The 21097-nt window shown below is 46.8% G+C and overlaps 1 protein-coding gene across 2 annotated transcripts; it reads left to right on the top strand.

Annotated features, from left to right (window-relative positions):
* Positions 1–1732: 1732 nt before the first annotated feature.
* Positions 1733–15237, top strand: SLC2A10 (solute carrier family 2 member 10). 2 transcript variants are annotated; one of them, XM_034787840.1, is made up of 5 exons: positions 1868–2429; positions 7835–9208; positions 11368–11490; positions 13381–13516; positions 14777–15237. In XM_034787840.1, the coding sequence occupies exons 1-5, from the start codon at positions 2426–2428 to the stop codon at positions 14871–14873; spliced, it is 1734 nt and encodes a 577-aa protein (XP_034643731.1). In that variant the 5' UTR covers positions 1868–2425; the 3' UTR covers positions 14874–15237. The 2 variants fall into 2 exon arrangements, with proteins under 2 accessions (XP_034643732.1, XP_034643731.1); XM_034787841.1 differs by lacking the exons at positions 13381–13516; positions 14777–15237 and adding an exon at positions 10215–10288 and having other exon boundaries at positions 1733–2429; positions 11368–11449.
* Positions 15238–21097: the final 5860 nt, after the last annotated feature.

Genomic DNA, 21097 nt, shown 5'->3' with positions numbered 1-21097 from the left:
TTTCAATATTTACTCCACAACCATAAAGGTTAAAAACTTCCTTTTAAGAAAGAGAAAGCTGAGATTCTTTCTAGTCACATGAGTCCAGGAACCGATGACTTTAAAGGGGGGAAATTGTAAACCCCGCAGTTAAATCATGAGATTTGGCAGTACTGGATTCCTCGGGAGCAGAGACTTAATGTATTTTTTCCTGAAAAAGAGCTGGGTACCATCATGGTTTTCTGAATAAAAAGGTTGCTTTTTAAATATTTATCTAGAATTCCCTGTTAAGGTAAATAATGCCTGAGATTATGAACATTGAAATAATCTTTACAATCAAATGTATTTTTCATTAGTTATCCAACTTGTTTGCTTTTGTAGTCCTCTCATTTTGGGGGGGATGAAACTTGGCTAGTTAGTTTCACTTTTTATAGTTACTTTCATGTTCTGGCTCTCATGCACAAGCCTAATACTCTATGGTTTGAGTTTATAGCACTGAGGGGAAGTGTTTTCATTGGATTAAAATAATCATGAAAACACATATTAGATTTTGTAAAACCCCATGTTTAAAGATTGGGTTTATTTGTTTTGGTTTTGGATGTGTGAGTTTAGGCCCTGATTCAAGGAACCAGTGGCTTATGTAACATTGTCTTCACTACATTCACTTTATGTATATGCTTAAGTGCTTTGCTGAGTAGAGATGAATTTAAACTTATGCTTAAAGCTAAACACTACTGAAGTACTTTGCCTAATGGGGCCTTGACATTGACAGTCCTTGACATTGAAATCTTCCTTATCTCTGTCCTGATGGATTGTTTTTTGTAATATACACCTCTACCCCGATATAACGCAACCCGATATAACACGAATTCTGATATAATGCAGTAAAGCAGTGCTCCGGGGGGCCGGGGCTGCGCACTCCGGCGGATCAAAGCAAGTTCGATATAATGCGGTAAGATTTTTTGGCTCCCAAGGACAGCGTTATATCGAGGTAGAGGTGCACACCCCTTTCCAGCCCAAAGCAGGACCAAAGAACCATCAGTTGCCAATCTCTTCTGGTTATTCCACTTGCACTGGTTACTTGCATTGGTTTTAAAGCAATCCTCTAGAAGCAAAGACTTCCTGCCAGAGCTATCCAGACCCCCTGCAATCAGCAATGAAGCATTTCACATGCACTGCTAAAATGATATATAGCATATACTATATTTAGGGCTGAGGTTTGGTGTAGATCTGTAATTCCAGCAGAAAGTCTTACTTTGGCCCTGGATCCATGCATTTAGAACAATTAGAAATGCACCAATAAAAACTGAGCTTCAGAACCTGAGCATTTAAGTCAGGGGTCATGATACATTCAGCAGGAGCACTAGAAAACTTGCATGGTCAGGTGTTATTAACTCGTAGGGTTTATTTCTCATCTATCAGTTCTATAACATCACCAGCGTACTAGGGCCTTTACAGAGGGCTGTGAAGAAATGATCCAGGTCCCAAGGACCTTATAAATACAATCCCAGAGGTAGAGGAACAGTGAGGATGTGCCATGCGCTTTGCAAGGGTTTGTGGTTTTGTTTGTGATGAGGGACAGTTTAAATCTCCTTCATAATATTCATAATGGCCACAGCCTGATTCCACTGCGCCCCACACACCCAGAGACACCCCCCACCCCCGCCCCGTTATTCTTAGGGAACAAGGGAGGGCCGGGTTCATGCATGAGATTTAAGCTGCCTCCTTGGAACTCACTTTGCAGAAATCCTTCATCGCAAAAGGAAGAGGATCAACAATAATTCCCTGCAACGGAGTCGGAGTGTGTGTTCAGCGCTGGAGGAGACAGGGCATACCCCATTACAGGGGAGGGGGAGGTACAGAGCGAGCTCTTGGGAGCTCTGCACAGCCACCAAGCCCTTGGCGAGGCAGCTGTCCCCGGGCCGGGGAACCAGGACTACAACCCCCAGGCTCCGCCGTCCCAGCTGCACTAGGCAGGGCTGTAGCAACGTGGCGCTGTGCAGCAGCACCCCCTGGTTCATCGCCGCCGGGCGCTAGGGGGGCTGGCGGGGAAGGGAAAGTTTCTGGGGCGGGTTTCTGGAGGGTTTCGAGCCGGGTCGTGGCAGGCAAGGCGTGCCCAAGCGTGGGGCACCCAGCCAGAGCGGGGGGCACCCCGCCCCCAGTCCCGCCCCAGGAGAGAAGAGCGCAGGACTTTAGCGTCTGGCTGCCCGGGGATCCTGAATGTGGATCCCCGGTCCAGGGTCTGGGAGCCCCGCTCCTCTCCGGGTCTGGCTCAGGGCCCCCCTGCTCAGGGCTGCTGCTGCAGCGGGAGCGGATCCCCCCCAGGCACAGATGATCCGAGGGACCTGAATCAGTCGGTTTGGGGTTGACTGCCCACTCCCTGCTGGATTGTCCCGGGCTGTTTGGAAACAAACTTGAGCCGAACTCCCCGGCCTCTCGCATCGCCATGGGTAAGTGCCATGCCCGCCCGGCGAGGGGCTGGGGGCGCAGCGGGGGTTGCGGGGCTGGCTGGCTCCAGACGGAATCCAGGGGGCCGGGCTGGGGGTTGCTTTGTCACTCGCCTGTGCTGGTGATCCCGCTTTGCTGCTGCTTCTCTCCCAGCCCCAGTGACCTCCCCCCACCCGGATTTCACAGCCCGCCCGGGGGAGGGGAATGGGTTAAGCCTTTAAGGAATGGTGCTTCCTGGCAGGATCTGTGGGGGTGGAGGAGAGATGGATCCGCCAGGGAGTTTTGGTGCTGTGAAGGAGGCTGGGTTGAATTCACACATACACAGCCCGGAGGAGGGATTCCTGCTACCTAATCCATAACAGGGGCAGTGAGGGCAGCTTCCCCCCCTCTCCGAGCTGGAGGGTTCAGATTCCGTGGCCCTCTCAGCCCTTGGGCTCTCTACTGAGGCTGCCACCGGTTGGAGCTGGTGGTTTTTGTAAGATGGAAACCTTTCAAGTCCATGTCCCAGAGTTCATGGGATATCAGGCTTGATGTTAAGTGAACTGTTACGGATTACTCCAAATTCTTCCTTCATTACAACATTACCACTGATTTCCTAGAGTCCTCTCCTTTCCTTCTGGTATAGTAGCCGAGAACCGCTGTCATTCATTCTCCGCTGGCTAATTTAGATTTCAGTTAATCCTCATACCACCCTCACAGCCAACTCTAGCACACCGGTCTCCGTTTTCACTAGAGGCTAGTGATTTTGGGTGTTGCTAGTTTTGGGTGCCAACTTCACACACCTTAAAAGGGCTTGATTTTTTTCAGAGGGTGGGTGCTCAGCACTTTTTGAAAATCAAGCTCTTGTGGGTGTATCTGGGCACACCCAAAAACAGAGACATCCAAAATCATTAGCCCCCTTTGAATATAGAAGTCACATTTTGTTTTGTATTGGCAAGTTTCAGACCACTTTTAAGGCTCTGTAGAGCCAGAACTCTATAGTCAGGCATGAGCATGTGGGGTGCTGTATCCCATGGGGTTGAATTGTAGCTGTCTTTTTATTATTGCTAACTGCTTGTGGACAGGAAGCACCAGACCAGAAGTCTTATGAAAACATAGCTAACAGAAAGGATCCGAAAAACACGATGACATTTTCACACACAGAAAAAGTTGAAATTTTCAAACTGATTTTTGACAAAATTTTGAATTTTGAAATCTTTTTACCAAATCTCGTAGCAAACTTTATAGGCCAACTCTATGCCCCAGCCCATTAATGCCACTCTGGTGATATGACAGGGAGGAAACAGCTCCTGGGGAACTCCCAGTGAAAGATAATTCCCCAGCCATTGAACCAAGCAGCTGGGACACTCTCTGCCAGCCCTCAATGTGCATGGAGCATGGCCAGTATTTGGGGCACTGGCATCTCACACTGTGACCTAGCACACCCATAGAGGGGCTTTGCAGCCAGAGAATCAGTTAAAGCTGCTCAGAGGCGCTGATTTTTGCCAGAAGCCACTGCTTGCCCTTAGAATACAAGGAGCACAAAAGGTGGCTTAAAGCCAACTTTGTCCCCAGCCCCATTTCCTGGGCTGAGTGGAGGAACAGAACAACTGAGAAATAGAACCAGTTATTAAACTTTTTGTTAAAGGAAGTTGCATTGATGAGAGTGTTGGCACTGGTCTTATGCAAATAATGTCTTTAGTGGTACAAAAGTCAGTTTCTCTGAATTCTGGCACCACCAACTACTATTCTAGACCTGAGCCGAGTGCACACTTGACAGAGAGGCATCGGTGAGACCCACCAAACTTTTTCCCCTTGTGACATTAAGTAAAGATTCAAGAGAAGAATGCAAATGTGAAAGCCAAGTGCAGGGACACATGTGACTGAGCCCCCATGACAGCATTGGAATTGACTGAATAGCAAACTGGATTTAAATCAAAGGTCATAAATCATTAGTGCCCAAAAGATAATGAGGAGTACAGTAGAATGGCCCTGTTCTTATTGAGCAAATATTGTTTCTAATTATCTATATTACATGTGTGCAAGAAGTGATTAAGTGTAGGTAACTGCATGGAGGGTGGTTTTTGGCATGTGTCATGAGTGACATAATGAATACAAATGGCGCGACAAAACGCAACAGAATAAATACAAATGTAAATATAGCCTTTACTGAGAAATAACCTTTACTGCATACTGTAATTAGAAGCTAAATATAGACACTTCCTGTAAAGCACAGACTGCAAAACATCTTATAAAGCTCTAGTTGAGGAAACTTTTCCATATTTCAGTGGGTGTTTCCATAATTTTTTTCCAATAGTCTATTTAAAATAACAGTATTTTAAATTAAAGCAAAACTAGTAACAAAGCATCAGTGTCACATGCTGGAAAACAGCATATTACAGAACAAACTCATGCCTGCAGCTCAACATTTAGGAGAAATAGGTCATTTGGAGTGGTGAACAATATCTGTACGATTATCATTGGTGTTGCCCAAATACCCCAATCAGGTTTCGGGCCCCATTGTGCTAGATATTGTACAAACACAGATGAAGTGACAGTCCCTTGCCCAGAGAACTTAAGGATTTTGTCACAAAGAAATATGCAGAGCCCAAGCCTGGCCAGGAGAAGTAATTCTCTATTACAAGCCAATATTTTTTAACACCACTGCCCAGTTCACCCTTATTTTCCACTTATCAGGTTCTCTCACAATAGTTTTTTCCCTTTCTAGTGCCTCCCATCAAGGCTCTCAAAGCACTTTACAAATACTAATTAAGTCCCACAAACACCTCTTTCAGGTAGGTAGCTCTGTATTATTATCCCTATTGTACAAAAATGGAAAAATGAGGCACAGAAAGGTTAAGTGACTTGACCAAGGTCATGTGTCACATCAGAGATACAGGCAGAAATAGAATGAAGGGGTTCTAATTTCTGCTACCATTGGAGAACACTCCTGCCCTAATTTAACTCTTAATCGGCTATATTAAAGGCTTGGTATCCTGTGTGGGGCATTAGACCTAAATGATGAGACTGAGGCCCTAGGATTTTGTGGCAGGGACCTAGGGATTATATGGCATGGCCAAGCACTCTACTCCTAACTGCCCACCACTAGTCTAGTCCAAACCAGTTAGTATTCTTTGTGTATCTGATTTATTCTGATATTAAATTCAGGGCTTGTCTAGATACAGAAGTTGCACCAGTTGAATTTAAATCTGGTTAGTTAAACCGGTGCAACTTTTGTGTACGATCTCTCTTATATTGTCTTCATGCTGGTTTTATTGGTTTAACTTGTTCCTGTACATTTACCCACGCAGGTGAAACTGATATAAACCCAGTTTAAACCGACATAAGAGAGTACATGTATAAAGTCATATCAGTTTAATTAAATCAGTGTAAAATCATGCCTTTAATTAAAATGGTGCAACTTTGTGGGTAGACCACATGAGAGAGAGTCTGCTTTCACTGAAGTCAGTGGGAAAGCTCCCAGTCAGGCCAGGATTTTACCCCAGGCCTCAGTTTATTTTGTGCTGCCCACTGTTTTATTTTCAGTATGGTTCGACTGCCTGTACTGACCATACCTACCAGTCTGGTAGAAATTTTCAGGGCAGAGCTGGAGGCTTTCAGCATCCAGGAAAGTGTGGGGAGTGGCTTTGGTTTTTGGTTCCCACGGAACAGCTGAGGCCTTTGGTAGGGGGATAGGATGCACTTCCTCTTAGCCTCCCCCTTTTGGTCAGAGGTAGAGGTGGTTTTAAATCGGGGGTAAGAGGGATTGAGCCACCACCCCAGCAACACCTTGACAGCAAGTAGCTGTATGCCCCTACAGGCACTCCCAACATCTTCCATTGCATTCAGCAATGAAAAACAAGCTCTATGTTCCTGCTAAAATACTCAGCAGTGAAAGAGTTAATGCTGAAGTTTAAATCGTCCTCAGACTTAAATTAAGGTGACTGGAGCATTTCACACCTCTCAGAGCACACACCACCAAACTGGTTTTGCATTCCCTTTGGCTTTCTTGTAGTGATAAGGGCTAGAGACTTCTTTTTAGCTAATGAGATTCTGGAGCATAACTGTGCTGCAATTTCAAAATAATCCACACTCATGCAGCAATTTACCTGCACACACATAATCATGCAATGCACAGGGGCCTGGCTATATGATACCACTTATCTGGTGAGGAGACATTAAAGGGAAGTCCTTGAGATCTCTGCCTCTGTTATTAGCATTAGTAAAGGGACTTAAAAATGGAGATGGTCAGAGGAAAGAAAGGGGACACAAAATCGATTAGTTTAATATTTTCTACTCCTATTACCTCAGCGAGTCCTGTCTCCCTGCCCAGGCTCAGATGGAGGGCCAGAGACACAACATGAGGGAAACAAGTGAAATAATGGTGCAGGAAGCTGTAAATAAAGGCAATCAATTGTGTTAGCATAACACTGTCTAGAACCTCAGTATCCTGACCTAGAATTTCTGATGGAAATAATTTACCACACTAAAAGTCAGATACAGTAAAGTCAGATCTTGGAATGGGGAAGTTTGGATCTAAAATATTGGACGTCCCTTGTAATGAAAATATGATCGTAGGATAAGGAGGAAGGATCTTCTTAGGAAGTCAGAGTTTATGCTGGACTTTAGGGGAATGGAATACATTTTCCCCAGGGAGGCCTGACCATTGCAGAGATTTAAGGAGGGATTAGGTAAGACGTTAGAGGGAATGCGGTAATGAGCAGCAAAGGGTTCACAGGATGGCTCAAGTGGTCCTTTCTGGCTCTCTGGTGTGAGAGTTAACAGGCAGGGGTGTCAGTATTCAGCACATAGAGACAGTAACTTGCTCCTCTGATGATTTATTTGTGAAATTCCTAGGTGGTGAAAAGAACCCGCACAGATGCTTCTAAGTTACAAACTGAGGACTAGAGCATCAGAATGGTAACACAACCCACAGAAAAGTACAGAAAGGAGAAAACTACATCCCCTGGCTGGGAAGTTGTTGAACATACAGAATAGTTTGGACAGTCTAAGGGGGAATTACCCTGGCTTCTCCACTATAAATCACTGACTTCCAGTTACATCTAAGTCTTAACTGTGTTCACATTCACACACCAGGCCCTCATTTTCAGAACTGTGAGCACAAATATGTGCGCCCCTTTCCATGACTAAACTGCAGGCACAGTTGTGACGACTGAATGCACACGCATTGTAATTCCATAAATACATACCCAGAATGATGCTTGGTTGTTTATAGGCATGATTACCACAATTGTACACCCAATTGTTGTAATTGTTTGTGTAGCTTAGGTGCGCAAATGTGCATGCTGAAAACCTGGGCCTCCTTTTATCAGAACAGCTTTTTCCATTTTGTGTAACTAGATAGTTTTCATTATAAAGCCAGCAGAGTGAATCTTTGAAATCCCACTGTTCTTTGCTTGCTTTCCAGGTCGTGCATTGCTGGTCCTCCTGTTGCCTGCAACAGTCTCTCTCCTGGGCGGGTTAATGTTCGGATATGAGCTGGGGATTATCTCTGGTGCCTTACTGCAACTGCAGATGGACTTCCACCTCAGCTGCTTTGAACAGGAAATCCTTGTGAGTTCCCTGCTCATTGGGGCTCTCCTTGCCTCTTTGGTTGGTGGGATCCTCATTGACCGTCACGGAAGGAGGAGGGCGATACTGGTCAGCAACCTAATCTTGTTGTGTGGCAGCCTCATTCTAACATTGGCAGGGTCACTTATTTGGCTGGTATTTGGACGTATGACTGTAGGGTTTGCAATCTCTGTGTCGTCCATGGCATGCTGCATCTATGTCTCCGAAATGGTGGCTGCTCATCAGCGAGGGCTGCTGGTGTCTCTCTATGAAGCTGGCATCACCGTGGGCATCTTACTTTCATATGCGCTGAACTACATCTTCTCAGACATGACTGAGGGATGGAGATACATGTTTGGATTGGCTCTTGCACCGACTGTCATACAGTTTCTCAGTATCCTGCTCCTCCCGACTAAGCCTGTTGTATTAAACCTATGGGACTGTGACTCTCATAAGGGCCTCATTCAACTGCAGAACCATGAAGATGGAGAGGAAGCAAAGCCAGAGCCATGTAAGGAGAAGCATTATTCCTTTCTTGACCTTTTCAGGTCTAGAGACAACATGAAAAGCAGGACTCTGGTTGGCCTGGGTTTGGTGCTCTTTCAGCAGTTCACCGGGCAACCTAATGTCCTGTGCTATGCTTCCAAAATCTTCCGCTCCGTGGGATTTCAGAATGATTCATCTGCTGTCCTGGCTTCTGTGGGGCTCGGGGTGATGAAGGTGATTGCAACATTAGTTGCAATGGTTTTTGCAGATAAGGCCGGCAGAAGGGTATTATTGATTGCTGGGTGTGTGGTGATGTCTGTCTCCGTCACTGCTATTGGCCTCACCAGCTGGACTGTTCCATTGGATAAGGCCAGAGACTGTAAGACTGCCACAGAGCCCAATGCTTCGTACACCATAGCACAACATCCCATGCAGCCAGTATCCTCCCAACCAGCTGCGTTGTACATCCCACGGACTTCAGCTGCTGGTGAAAGTGCTGGTTTTGCTCTTACCAGACCAGAGGGTCTTACAAAAGACTTTGGCAACACTAGAAACAGAGAGATTATTACAGAGTCTTCCCGCACTCAGAAAATGGACCTGCCAAATCAGTCCAATAAAGAGATGGTGCAAAACACAAGTTCTCCTTTCAGTGATACTCCCAATAGGGAACATATGGTTTTAAATTGGATTACTTTGCTGAGCATGATGGCCTTTGTGAGCGCGTTCTCAATTGGATTTGGACCAAGTAAGTATGGAGTTTATACATGCTCTGTCTGCCATAACCCATAGTATAAAACCATGACTGAGCTTCACACTCTGGAAACATTTGCTATACACCTGCTTTACAAGGCAGCTGAGGGTCCTGCAACTGAAAAAATATCCCACACTCATGCCTACCTGAATGAATTCATACCGCTCCAGCCCTGCAGACTGGAGGTCTGGTACAGCATCAGTGTAAAGTTCCCATACATATTACCTCTGAGTTATTTTTTTTTATAGCTTTTTCTGTGGTGTTCGTCGCTGTAGAAACTGGGCATCTCACAAACATTGAGCTGACCTTCACAACGCCCCTGGGAGGCAGGGGGAAATTATTAACCCCATTTTACAGATGGTAAACTGAGGCACATAGGGACTAAGTGACTTGCCAACGGTCATACATGAGGTCAGTGACAGAGCTGAGAGTAGACTCCATATATCCTGAGTCTTAGTCCAGTGCAGCCTTCCCTTCTTCCTTACTCTAGCTGGCAGGTCCATCTCTAGGCTTTAAAATATATTTGGAAAACTCACAGCACATAATAAGAGAAGGAAGCATTGGTTTGAAGCTACATCTGGAATTTCATGTGTTTTTTAAATAGTTACTGTTCACTGTCCAAAAGGCCAGTATACATCAGTGCCTCACAGCACAATTTTTGGTCCCTGGGTCTGCATGGCCCTATCGACCTTCTGCATCTCTTCTGAGAGTCATTACTGCCAACTGGGGTGTAGACACCCATCCACTAGGAACTGAAGTGAGATTATCAACTCATTTCACTGGTGTTACCAGTCACTTGCCACCTGGCAATGGCTTTTAGTCATAACTCGCCTGGACCATATTTGATAGGTAATCCGCAGTTGAAAGCACACCTAACCTATCCTCATTCCAGCTTCCTTTTATTTTAGGCAATGAAAGCTGTATTATACTTGCCTAAATAGATATTTTGAATCATTTAAAAATTGAATAATTTTTGCTTTTTATTTATTGTTATTTATAGTTACCCCTTTGAAAGTATCCCACTAACGTCTGCTCCTTGACTGAACACCCTGATTTGTTACTGCGGATCTGCTTGTGAGTGCTAGCATGCTGGCATTTATTTATTCTGTTTTCAGTAATACTGAAGTTTTTATTGGGGGGAAAAGGAAACCACATCTAATGAAGTTAAAAAGATCTAAGTAAAAAGACAGTAGGTCCATGGTAGGCCTCATAAACTTGACAGCATCCCTTTAAGTTGTTTTATGCCATCATATACAGTTTCACAAAATACTGAATTACTTCTGGAACATACCTAGATTATATACTGAAATGTCCTGCACTCGGTGACAGGTAGTGTGGTCCCTTGGAGATTAGGAGAACTGAATTATATTCCCAGCTCTGCCACATACTTACTGTGCAACCTTGGGTAAGTTAGTTAACCTCTCGGTGCCTCAGTTTCCCCATCTGCAAATCTGAGCTAATACTACTTATCCACCTGTGTAAAGCACTGAGCTCCATGGCCAAAAAGCACAGTGTAGTGGCCCAGTACTTATTATTATTTTATAATGAAATGCATGTAATAGAAACAGCTGCCTAGAATCCTGTAAAATAGACATACGACTGGGTAAGTGTTAGGTGTGATGCTCCAAGACTGAGCTGCATACGTCCCACCAAGTCTAAAGGGAGCAGCCATCCCTTCTCATCTTTCTGGAAATGGCCTCCCTGCGCATGAGAGACACCCTCACTGTGTGTACTGTTCCCATCTCTACAAGGGGTGTCTCTGATTTTAGACAAAATGTAGCTCTGTCTCCTGCCTTTATCCTGCTGTTTAGAACTGAGCCTGTTTATGTCCCAAATGTAGCTTCAGGTAACTGGGTTTTTAGGAGCTTTTCTGCAGATTCCTCCTGGGTCCCTCTCCCTGGGCCTTTGCGTGTAGTTTGTCTCTGTATTTGTATTTTCTTCCTCCACAAAATAGTAAAGGTGGGATTTTAAAAAACTCTCAGCCTTGGCACTCTCCTGTTGAAGTCAGATGAAGCTTTAACATTGAATTCAGTGGGTGCAGAGATAGGCCAGTGCTCAGCCCCTGGTAAAATCCAGCCTTAAAACTTTCCCACACCCTTTCACACTAAAGTTGCCTAAAGATGCTGTTGTCTCTCCTTCTTTCCTCTCTGCAGTGACATGGCTGGTCCTCAGTGAGATCTATCCTGCTGGAATAAGAGGAAGGGCCTTTTCCTTCTGCAACAGCTTTAACTGGGCTGCTAATTTACTGATCAGCCTCTCATTCCTTGATCTCATTGGTATGTATAGTCCTCATTTCCTGTTTGCCTTTCTAAATGCAGTCCAACCACCCTTCAGTTCTCTACTGTCAGGCTACTAGAATCAGCGAGGCTGCCAATGTCCCTACTGGCCACAGGATGCTGTGTGGGGATTGGGTATCATTTCGGGCTACTAGTGGTTAGGTACTAGAATGGACACAACCCATGTGTGAATAGGGTTACCATTCGTCCGGATTTACCCGGACATGTCCTCCTTTTGTGTGCTAAAAGTAGCGTCCGGGGGGAATTTGTAAAGCACTCACAATGTCCGGGATTTCCCCCTCCCCCGGCAGAGCGAGCGGCTGGGAGGGCTGCAGGAAAGTCCCGGGCTGGACTCCGGAGCAGCTTCCTCCTCCCACCCCCCCCTCCCTGCATTCTGAGCCGGCCGGCAGCGCCTCCTCCTGCAGCCCGCTCCGGCAACCCTGTGCAGGGCCAGGGACCAGGTTTTGTGTTGTGCAGGGGAGCTCAGCCATGTGTCCGGCTGGCACAGAGCCCAACACCCTGTTCTGAGCAGCAGGGTAAGGGGGGGCAGGAGAAGGGACAGGGAGGTTCTGAAGGGGGCAGTCAAGAAACGGGGGGGGGCTTTTGGAGGGGAGTGGAGAAAGTTTTGGGCAGTCAGGGTACAGGTAGGGGGTAGGGTCCTGGGGGGCAGTTGGGGGGGGTCTTAGGAGGGGGCAGTTAGGGGACAAGGAACAGGGAGTCTTAGGTAGGGGGTGGGGTTCTGGAGGGCAGTTAGGAGCAGGGGTCCCAGGAGGGGGCAGTCAGGGGACAAGGAACGGGGGGTAGGGGGCTGGGAGTTCTGGGGGGGAGCTGTCAGGGGGCAGGAGTGGGGAGAGGGATCGGAGCAGTCAGGGGACAGGGAGCAGAGGGGTTTAGATGGGTTGGGAGTTCTGGGGGGGGCTGTCAGGGGGTGGGGAGTGGTTGGATGGGGCGTGGGAGTCCCAGGGGTCTGTCTGGGGGTGGGGGTGTGGATAAGGGTTGGGGCAGTCAGGGGACAAGAGGCAAGGAGGCTTAGATAGGGAGTGGAGTCCCGGGGGGCAGTTAGGGGCAGGGGTCCCAGGAGGGGGCAGTCAGGGGACAAGGAACGGGGGGAGGGTTGGGGGTTCTGGGGGGGCGGGAAGTGGGAGGGGCAGGGGCGGGGCTAGGGCGGGGCTCCTCCCGTCCTCTTTTTTGCTTGTTGAAATATGGTAACCCTATGTGTGAAGAACTCACTCTGTGTGTAACTCTGTAGTCAAGCCTTGAACTGGGACCCTCCTATACTACCAGGTGAGACAAAAGGGCACCATTCCTTGGCCACTCTGATAGGAGCCAGGCTGATTTTATCTCTGCTAGAAGTGGCTCCCTGCAGCTTCTGTGTCATCCATGGTGATAAAAACACCATAGCTTTTCCTTAATTCTTTCACATTCGGTTATTTTGTGATGTGGGCAATGGAAATGTTGTACTGGCCGAGTGCAGCGAATCTGAATCAGTCTGGAAAGCACCAAGCTTGCAACTTTTGGAACCCCTTGCTCTTCAACTTTTCTTGCCAGCAGCACTGTCTGATGCACCAGTCTGAGAAAATCATCAGGTACTGCCTGGCCTCTGGAGCCGGGGTTAATCCCTGCTCCTTACACAGCTCTGGCAGGCAGAGACTGGGATGTCAGTACTTCAGAGTTCTGGAGTTGGGAGCTGTCTTTCTCATAGGCTGATTCACAATCCGGGCCTTGTGTGTTTCTCTGCTATGTTTTACAGGCTTCTCTAAGTACAATGGCCCCACAGAACACAACTGATGTTTGGTCAAGATACCAACTTGCTTCATATGCCAAAGGACATTCAGTGCAAATGGTGTTATCTCTTGCTAACCCTTCACTCTTTCGAACTTGTTTCTGTAGATGCCATAGGCTTGTCCTGGATGTTTCTTCTCTATGGAGTAGTGGGAGTGGCAGCTGTTATATTTATTTATCTTTTTGTTCCGGAAACGAAAGGACAGTCTCTAGAGGAGATAGACCAGCAGTTCTCAAGGAAACGGTACGTATGCTGTGATGCTGGCTCTTTTCCAGGTCAAAGGGTCCTACCCTATGACTTTAGCAGGGGGTCTTTGTAAAGTACACAAAGGATCAGGGCCCCAGTTATTCATCCGAAAAACAACTGATCTGTGTTACTAAGGGCATGTCTACACTACAGAATTATGTTGACCTAAGTTATGTCATCATACAGCCGCCTCAGTAGTTAAATCACTTTTGCATGTCCACACTATGCTCCTTGTGTTGGAAGTGCATGTCCTCACTGGGAGCGCTTGCGCCAATTTAACTGTCAGTGTGGGGCATTATGGGATGGTTTCTGAAAGCCATTAACAGTAGATATAAGCTACACAGTGTCTACACTGACACTGCATCAACCTAACTACATCGTGAAGGTATAGTTATTAAGTCAGCGTAGCAGGGCAGTTACGCCGGTGGGAGCAAACTTTTTGTGTAGCCACTTCCATAGTTAGGTCGACGCAAGGCAGCTTACATAGGCCAGGCCTCAATTCAGAATAAGATCATCCACACAGATGTTTAATGCAGTTTAACCAATCCAATTTAAATTCACACCTCCAATTAGTTTGGATTAATTTTCCTGAGTATTCCTGTATAGTCAGGTCCTTAGATTGATAACTAGTCAGCAAAATGTCTGTGAATGAATCACTAAAAAGCTGAATCATCTCATCAGTGGCGAGGAAGATGGATTTGTGCCATTTATTTATTTATACTTGATTCATTCCGGAGAATGAGTCTAGACTGGACAGTTTCACATTCTTATTCTCAGACACTATTACAGTTGCGACAGGTCAGGGCTGAAGTGCATTAACAGACCCGGGGGTAATTGGGGAGAAAATTGCAGGGGTTGCTGCATGTCAGCACGGAGGTGCACTCTTAGCCATGCTATGTGGGGAGCCCAGGATTGGACTAGGGAGCATCACAGATCAGAATTGAAGGGCATTGCAGGAGATGCAGAGGAAGGACTTTAGCTTGCCATTTACACCCTCCTTATAAATTAGTAGAGTCATGGATTTTTAAGGCCAGAAGGGACCATCTAGTCTGTCCTCCAGTATAACACAGGCCATAGCTTTTCACCCAGTACTTCCTGCATCGAGCCCATAACTTCTGGTTGAGTTAGAGCATGTCTTGTAGGAAGATGCCAAGGAGGGATTCTGTGCCCACCATGAGGTGAGAGGGGAAGAAAAGTAAACACTAAAACACTGATAACAGCAGCTGCTCCTAGCTGACCTTAGTCATTGTCCGGCAGGTTGTTGAAAGGAAACACGTTCAGGCGAAGATTTGGAAGAAGGGGAAACTTTGCACATGCTCAGTACCAAAGGGTGGAGCACTCCAGCGCATCCTGAAACAAACCATCTGTAGCGAGTGTCACTGTCAGGAAACAAATAGGGTCTGTGACAACAAGAGATTTATTCTGGATATCTTCAACATAAGGCAGTCACTGGCTCGAAGGAAAAGCCCTGGCACAATAAGCCAGCGCGCTGAACTCATTACAGTGCCTTGAATCTTGAGACACGGATGTTAGCGAGACTGTAGATTGTGTCTCTATATATATGTGCTGTATGTATAGACAATAGCATTCTGGACTCTGAAGAGGGACCCTCTCATTGCTTTGGTATCTTTTATTATTTCAGAGGTTGGAACCTCCCACTGTTTGTTGAATTTATGTTTTTTTGTATTTGAGAAATAAAGCACAACTTCTGCCAAGAAGTCCGGATTCTGTCTCTCTGCACTATCTGTGTGCAGAATATTTATTGTCCTGGTTAGGAGACCTGCTTGCTTCATTACTGATGCACAGGCTGTTCCATGAGCATGTCAAAGATTTAGCAGTTTGTATTATATATTCTTAGTTTTTTAACTTTTGAGCAGTGCCATAGAGTCTGTCAGGTAATAATCTAAATAATTGCCCTGACTGAACAGAGAGAACTATGCAGCCAATGCTAGTCCACAGGACTATGGGGCAATATTTTCCAAAACATAGGGGCCAAATGTTCTAAGTAGCCCTCCTCCTAACTGATTCCACAAGATTTTCACCTACAGAAATGGGTATTTGTTTGCACACATCCTGGGTGTGGTGTTCTGTCCCGTCTAGTGGCACCGAGACCACTTAGAGAGAGAGTTAAATGAGTCTGCTCTACAGCCTTAGCTCACAGCCAGTCGGCTTTTAGCTCATGTGGTGGAGGTTCACGCACTAAACTCCAGAGGTCCCTGGTTCGATCCCACCCGCCGACGACCGGGGTCTGTCAGCGTTACACACATGTCCCCATTTTGCACACACAGAGGCTCTTTTGCATGCACGGACATGGGTTTTGCTTGCACAAAGGGTTGTGGGTGTGCAGTTTTCAGGCACTTTTTTGAAAATTTGGCCCCAAATTCTTTTTTGGCTTGTTCATTTTATGCATAATTTTCTAAAATGAGCCCTTCTCAAATAGTCTCCTAAGCACATGTGTGTCATTCAAAACGACACCATTAATTGATACCACAATCACCTCCTCAGGCAAAAGCCTGTGACTTGGGCTCTGTTGGAGCAATGCAGGAAGCAAGTCCCAAGTTTCAGTGCTGAAAATGAAAACCACTAGGCAGCTCCATAGTGACTAAAGTATTGTTTGGCAGCCTGTATGAAATGAGTTCGCTGGGTCTCAGTGCAGCTGCCAGTGAGAGGTGGCCACAACAGCAAAACTGCCAGTGCAGTTGCTGCTCCTCTCCGGAGAGAGGGGAAGGGTCACAGTAAATAACCTCCTCTCCTACCTCTAGCTGGAATTCCTTCACTGACTGTACCATTCCCCTTCCCCAAGTGACCTCCCTTGTCAACAGGAACGCTTCATTATTTCTGACTTTCACATCCTCTTTTCATCTTGTGTTGATCAGAAAGTAATTTCAGCCCTTACATTGCCCAGTGGGGGACGTAGTTCAGTGATGACACTTCAGTTCACTTTCCTTTGCTCTGTCCATCATCATTAATAGACGGCTAACAGGAAGCAAGTCCCAATGCCATCAGCATTACTGCAGAAGCAGAACAAGTGCAGAGAGTTCTGAAATACGCCTTTGCTCCATAACAGAGCTCCACCCTGGGGAACTGTAGGCTCTGACTCCAGCCTCAGTGTCTCTTTCTGATTAATCATTCATGCAGTCACTTTCTCCCCATTTGACATAGTGAGGCGCCGTGGCCTAAGTCCCTCATTCAAATCCATCCCGAAAGCCCACTTCTCTCACCATGCCTGCCAGAGACTAGCTGGCTAATACCATGAGTGTGGAGTTACTGGGGATCATCCATCCGTCTCTTTGCTGACAAAACCTCACCCCCACTCTGGATTGTAAATATTTTGTACTATCAAGACAAAGCCCATCACTCTCAGGGTTCCTGGCTCATTTGCATGCCATGCCCCTTCCCGAAGCCTCCATCCCAGTGTCTGCCTGCTACTGTTCTAGGTTATTAATTCTTTGGGGGCAGGGAGTGGGCCTTATCTTCTGTTTGGGAAGCATCTAGCATGCTGAAGTGCAAATGAAGACAAACTAATCATCCTCCATTAAAGCCATTGCAAAGTAGGACAGAAGCAGGGTCTTCCAGCAACTGTGATCCTCCTGAACTCAAAGGCTTTGGAGGATAGTCTTCCCAGCGAGAACATCTCCCCATAACCAGGCGTGGAACTAGGGACTTTATTTTCCAAAACCGTCGAGTGCAGCTGGTCAGATAATGGTTATAGATATCTGCTGCTTTTCCTTAGAGTCCCTCCTACACACACACCTGCGTCCTAGAGCCCCTATTACCAATGGAGCTCCAGTTACCACACACAGCCTCTGATGAGTCATGGAAACGGAATGTCTTTCACTGAGTCTCTGGGCTGGGATTACAAGGGGTTTGTGGGGAGGGATGACACACTGTTTTACTTGGTAAGCCACCACCTTGATTTCATGTACAATGTGATGTACCAAAATCACTGTAATGACTTTGCAGTGCAGATAAAGGGGAATAGGAATCTTCCCTGTGGCACAGAAAAAAATGGGCATAAAGTACTGGGATGTTAGGACACTTGCTCAAACGCCTCCTTTTCAGTCATCATTCCGCATGGTACAAACACAGCCGCAGGTCCTGTGTGCTCGTTAGGCTTTCATATTTTTAAAATGTTTATTCTGACACAATGAACAGGTGACACTGCCAGCCGTGCAGGGCATGTCTTGTCTTCTAAACTGACTGCATTTGCCTAGCATAGATGGGAAGGGAGCCCAGTGGTTAAGAAACTAGCCTGAGAATCGGGAGAGATGGGTTCAAGTTTGTGGCTCTGGCACTGATTTCCTGTATGACCATTTTCCACATGTGTAGAATGAGGATAATTTTTCCCTGTCTCTGCAGGGTGTTGTGAGGTTAAACTCATTTAAGTCCAGCATGGCTCATTTCCTTTTAGCTCTGAGATATGGCTACACTAGCGAGCTTACAGTGGTGCAGCTGCAAGCTCTCTAGTGTAGCCGCTCTAAACCGATGGATGAGAGCTCTCCCGTCGACTTAATCCACCCCCAATGAGCCGTCAGCAGCCGACAAAGCGCTGTCCACACCGGCGCTTAGGTCAGTGTAACTTATGTTGCTCAGGAGGGTGACTTATTCACACCCCTGAATGACATAAGTTATACCAACATAAATGGTAGTGTAGACAGCCTTATACACAACTATCTCTTCTGCTCCATCAACAACAGCAGACTTGGTTGTCTGTTTGTTCACTATTCCAACCAGCACCTGTCTGCTTTCTCCCATACCACCCTGTGTACATGGGAGGAGCTCACTATAAACATCTGGGAACTACCACACTGGTTCTTCCAAACTGCTTCCACCTCTGCCATGACACCTACAAAACGCTTGATGATGTTTTAGGCAGCTGGAGTGCACAGACAGCAGCTTGTTGCTCTAGCCAAAACTGTCTCTACCTTAGAATCATAGAATATCAGGGTTGGAAGGGACCTCAGGGAGATCATCTAGTCCAACCCCCTGCTCAAAGCAGGAACAATCCCCAGACAGATTTTTGCCCTAGATCCCTCAGTGGCTGCCTCAAGGATTGAGCTCACAACCCTGGGTTTAGCAGGCCAATGCTCAAACCACTGAGCTATCCCTCCCCTCTTACACTACCTCCCCTCCATCTGTGTGTTGTATTCACCAGTTGTCTCTCATTTTATACTCAGATGGGGGAAGGGACTATCCTTAAATGTGTGTACAACACCTAACAGTGTGGCCCTGATCAGTGGCCCCTAGGAACTACCATAATATAAATAGTATCTGACAGGCACTTACTCAAAAGATGCCGTAGATTGAGTCCTCCTTAGGGAATGGGTAATATTGGATTGGCCCTGTCCCATGACATTATCTTCAAGATAACCTCTGAGGAAGGAATGCTAAAGCCCAGGAACTGGCCAAAGCTGGAAAAGGTGATTCATACCCGCCCCCCACAGGAGCACATCACATTCTGACACTGCTGCTGGGTGGGCCTGAGCAATGTGCACCACAGTGATTTATCCCAGGCAATGCTGCCTCCTAAAGTGATTCTGAGCAGGGAACAGGAAAATGTTATGTGCCGCATGGTCACAAAGAGACCTATTGCCCTTCTCTGGAAGGTAAATGAGCCTGTGTTGCAATAGTTGGAGCATCATCACCTCAGTGCTGTGATTAGCACATATGAGTCTGGAAGTCTGAGAACTCTGACCCAGTCCAGTGCATGATGGACAAGGAGGAAGGTTGGGGTACAGAAGAGGGGCTTTTCACTACTATAATTATAAATTCAAGAGATCTTCACCACCCATGGTGGGAAGATGGGTGCTTAGTGGGCATTATAAAGGGAAGAGGAGAAGGATCTGAGGTAAATCACAATCATGGTAGATTTTGCATGGGGTAGCAAAGAATTCAGAGGTGAAGGGGTAAAGGTTGGAGTTAAACAGGAAAAATATAAACTACCCTACTGTGAACCTGGAGGTGATTTGCCAATGGCACTTTGCTGCCTTTTCAGCAAGGTCTTGGGGCCTACAAGGATCGTATAACACAGCTGGACACATGTAACTATTTCTTTGCACCTCCAGACCCCTCAGCAACACTCTGGAGAAAGCCTCCAGAGTGCAGCACCTAGGTAGTTGTGCAATGCTGCACCTGCATGGGAAATGGCTCTGTGTAGACCTGTTACCTCCTCCAATCTAATACTGTTTAGGGAGCGGAGCTGCACCCACTTCAGCCATGCCATGCGTAGCCAAGTCCACAGTTTGGTCAACAGTTCCCCAAAGGAAGCAGCTCTCCTGTGTGTCTTACCTGAGGGGAATAAAGTGCATTATTTACTTTCTACCACTAGATAGAGCCCTGGTATTGAGATAAACCCTTTCTGTTTGTCCTGGAGGCAACATTATACTCTGGTTTGCTTTGTCCATTCTCGCACTGGTGCTAGGGTTTCTCAGGACACATTTTTTGGTGCCCTCAGAGTACGGCCACCAACTCTTGCTGGTGGTCACTCACACTTTTTCCTAAAATACTTAATTAGCTTTAGGAAAAACAAATAAATATGCACATATACATGTTCCAAATCATACTTTATTTATTGCTAGCTACTAAGTCTGTTGTGAAAAGTGATATTAACAAACCTACAAGTATCACTTTTCACAGAAGACTTACTCAGACTTGGCAAGCCTGGGGACAAATTAAGTCCTGGATGGGGGGTTGGTGGAGGCAGCATGAGGCTGGAGCCTGAAGCCTCACAGCCAGGACCTGGGGACGGAGCACGAAGCCATGCAGACAGAGCCTGCCGCCCTGCCACCCCAGGGCTGAAGCTCAAAGCCTGAGCCCCATCGTCCTTGGGAAGATGGGGAACTCACTGGCTGCCTGCTCCTCCAGCATTGTGCCCCTAGTGTCTCTAGAGAGGGGCAGGGCCCAACCCCTGCTGGCGGCTCCAGCAACCAACACCAAGGCGGTGCATCCAGGAGCAACGGGGGGCTACTTCCTCCCCCCATCAGGAGGTTGCGGCCACAAGAAAAGCCTCTGATGGCCGCATGAGGCCACGGTGGCCACATTTGAGAAACGCTGTGCTAAGTGCTTCATCTGTGTTTAGCTTTATTTTTCTTGCAGATAAGTTAAAATTGGACTGGTCCATCACACATTGACAGGGCACCAGTGAAAAACGTTAACCAGCCCCAACCAGAAAGCCAGTGCTCTTCCCATTCTGACCAGGGATCGAGTCTGTCTCCGGCAGAGCCAGAATGGGTCAAGCCCTAAAACCAGAGGACACTTGCTCCTTGATCCCCTTTTCTGTCTCCTCATTCGTTGTGCTCAGTGTAGCCGAGTGGGGAAAGTTGCCAATTGTCAATTTCTATGAAAAATGAGGTGGGCGGCAGGGAATTGGCAACATTTTGACCAGCTCTAGCAATTAATGGCCATGAACCTGAATGCCATATTGTTGGGAAGAAGGAATTATTTATTGTGAAAGTGAGAGTCTGCTGTAGAATAAGGGACAAGGACTTGGCTCCTGCCCCTGTGAATTCTGTGCTGAGGACCAGCTCCTGCTGCCTCTGAGCTCTGTCCTGGGACTCCTAGTCCAACTCCTGCCTCCGT

This window comes from Trachemys scripta, chromosome 12, assembly GCF_013100865.1.
Source record: "Trachemys scripta elegans isolate TJP31775 chromosome 12, CAS_Tse_1.0, whole genome shotgun sequence".
Taxonomy (NCBI): Eukaryota; Metazoa; Chordata; order Testudines; family Emydidae; genus Trachemys; species Trachemys scripta.
Note: the sequence above shows the minus strand (reverse complement) of the source record. Positions and strands in the feature narration are given on the sequence as shown.

What these genes read in the sequence shown, in the direction of transcription:
- SLC2A10 (XM_034787840.1), top strand. An exon ending in CTCATTCCTTGATCTCATTG is followed by an intron (nt 11,491 to 13,380) that starts GTATGTATAGTC and finishes TTGTTTCTGTAG; the next exon opens with ATGCCATAGGCTTGTCCTGG. An exon ending in CAGCAGTTCTCAAGGAAACG is followed by an intron (nt 13,517 to 14,776) that starts GTACGTATGCTG and finishes ATTGTCCGGCAG; the next exon opens with GTTGTTGAAAGGAAACACGT.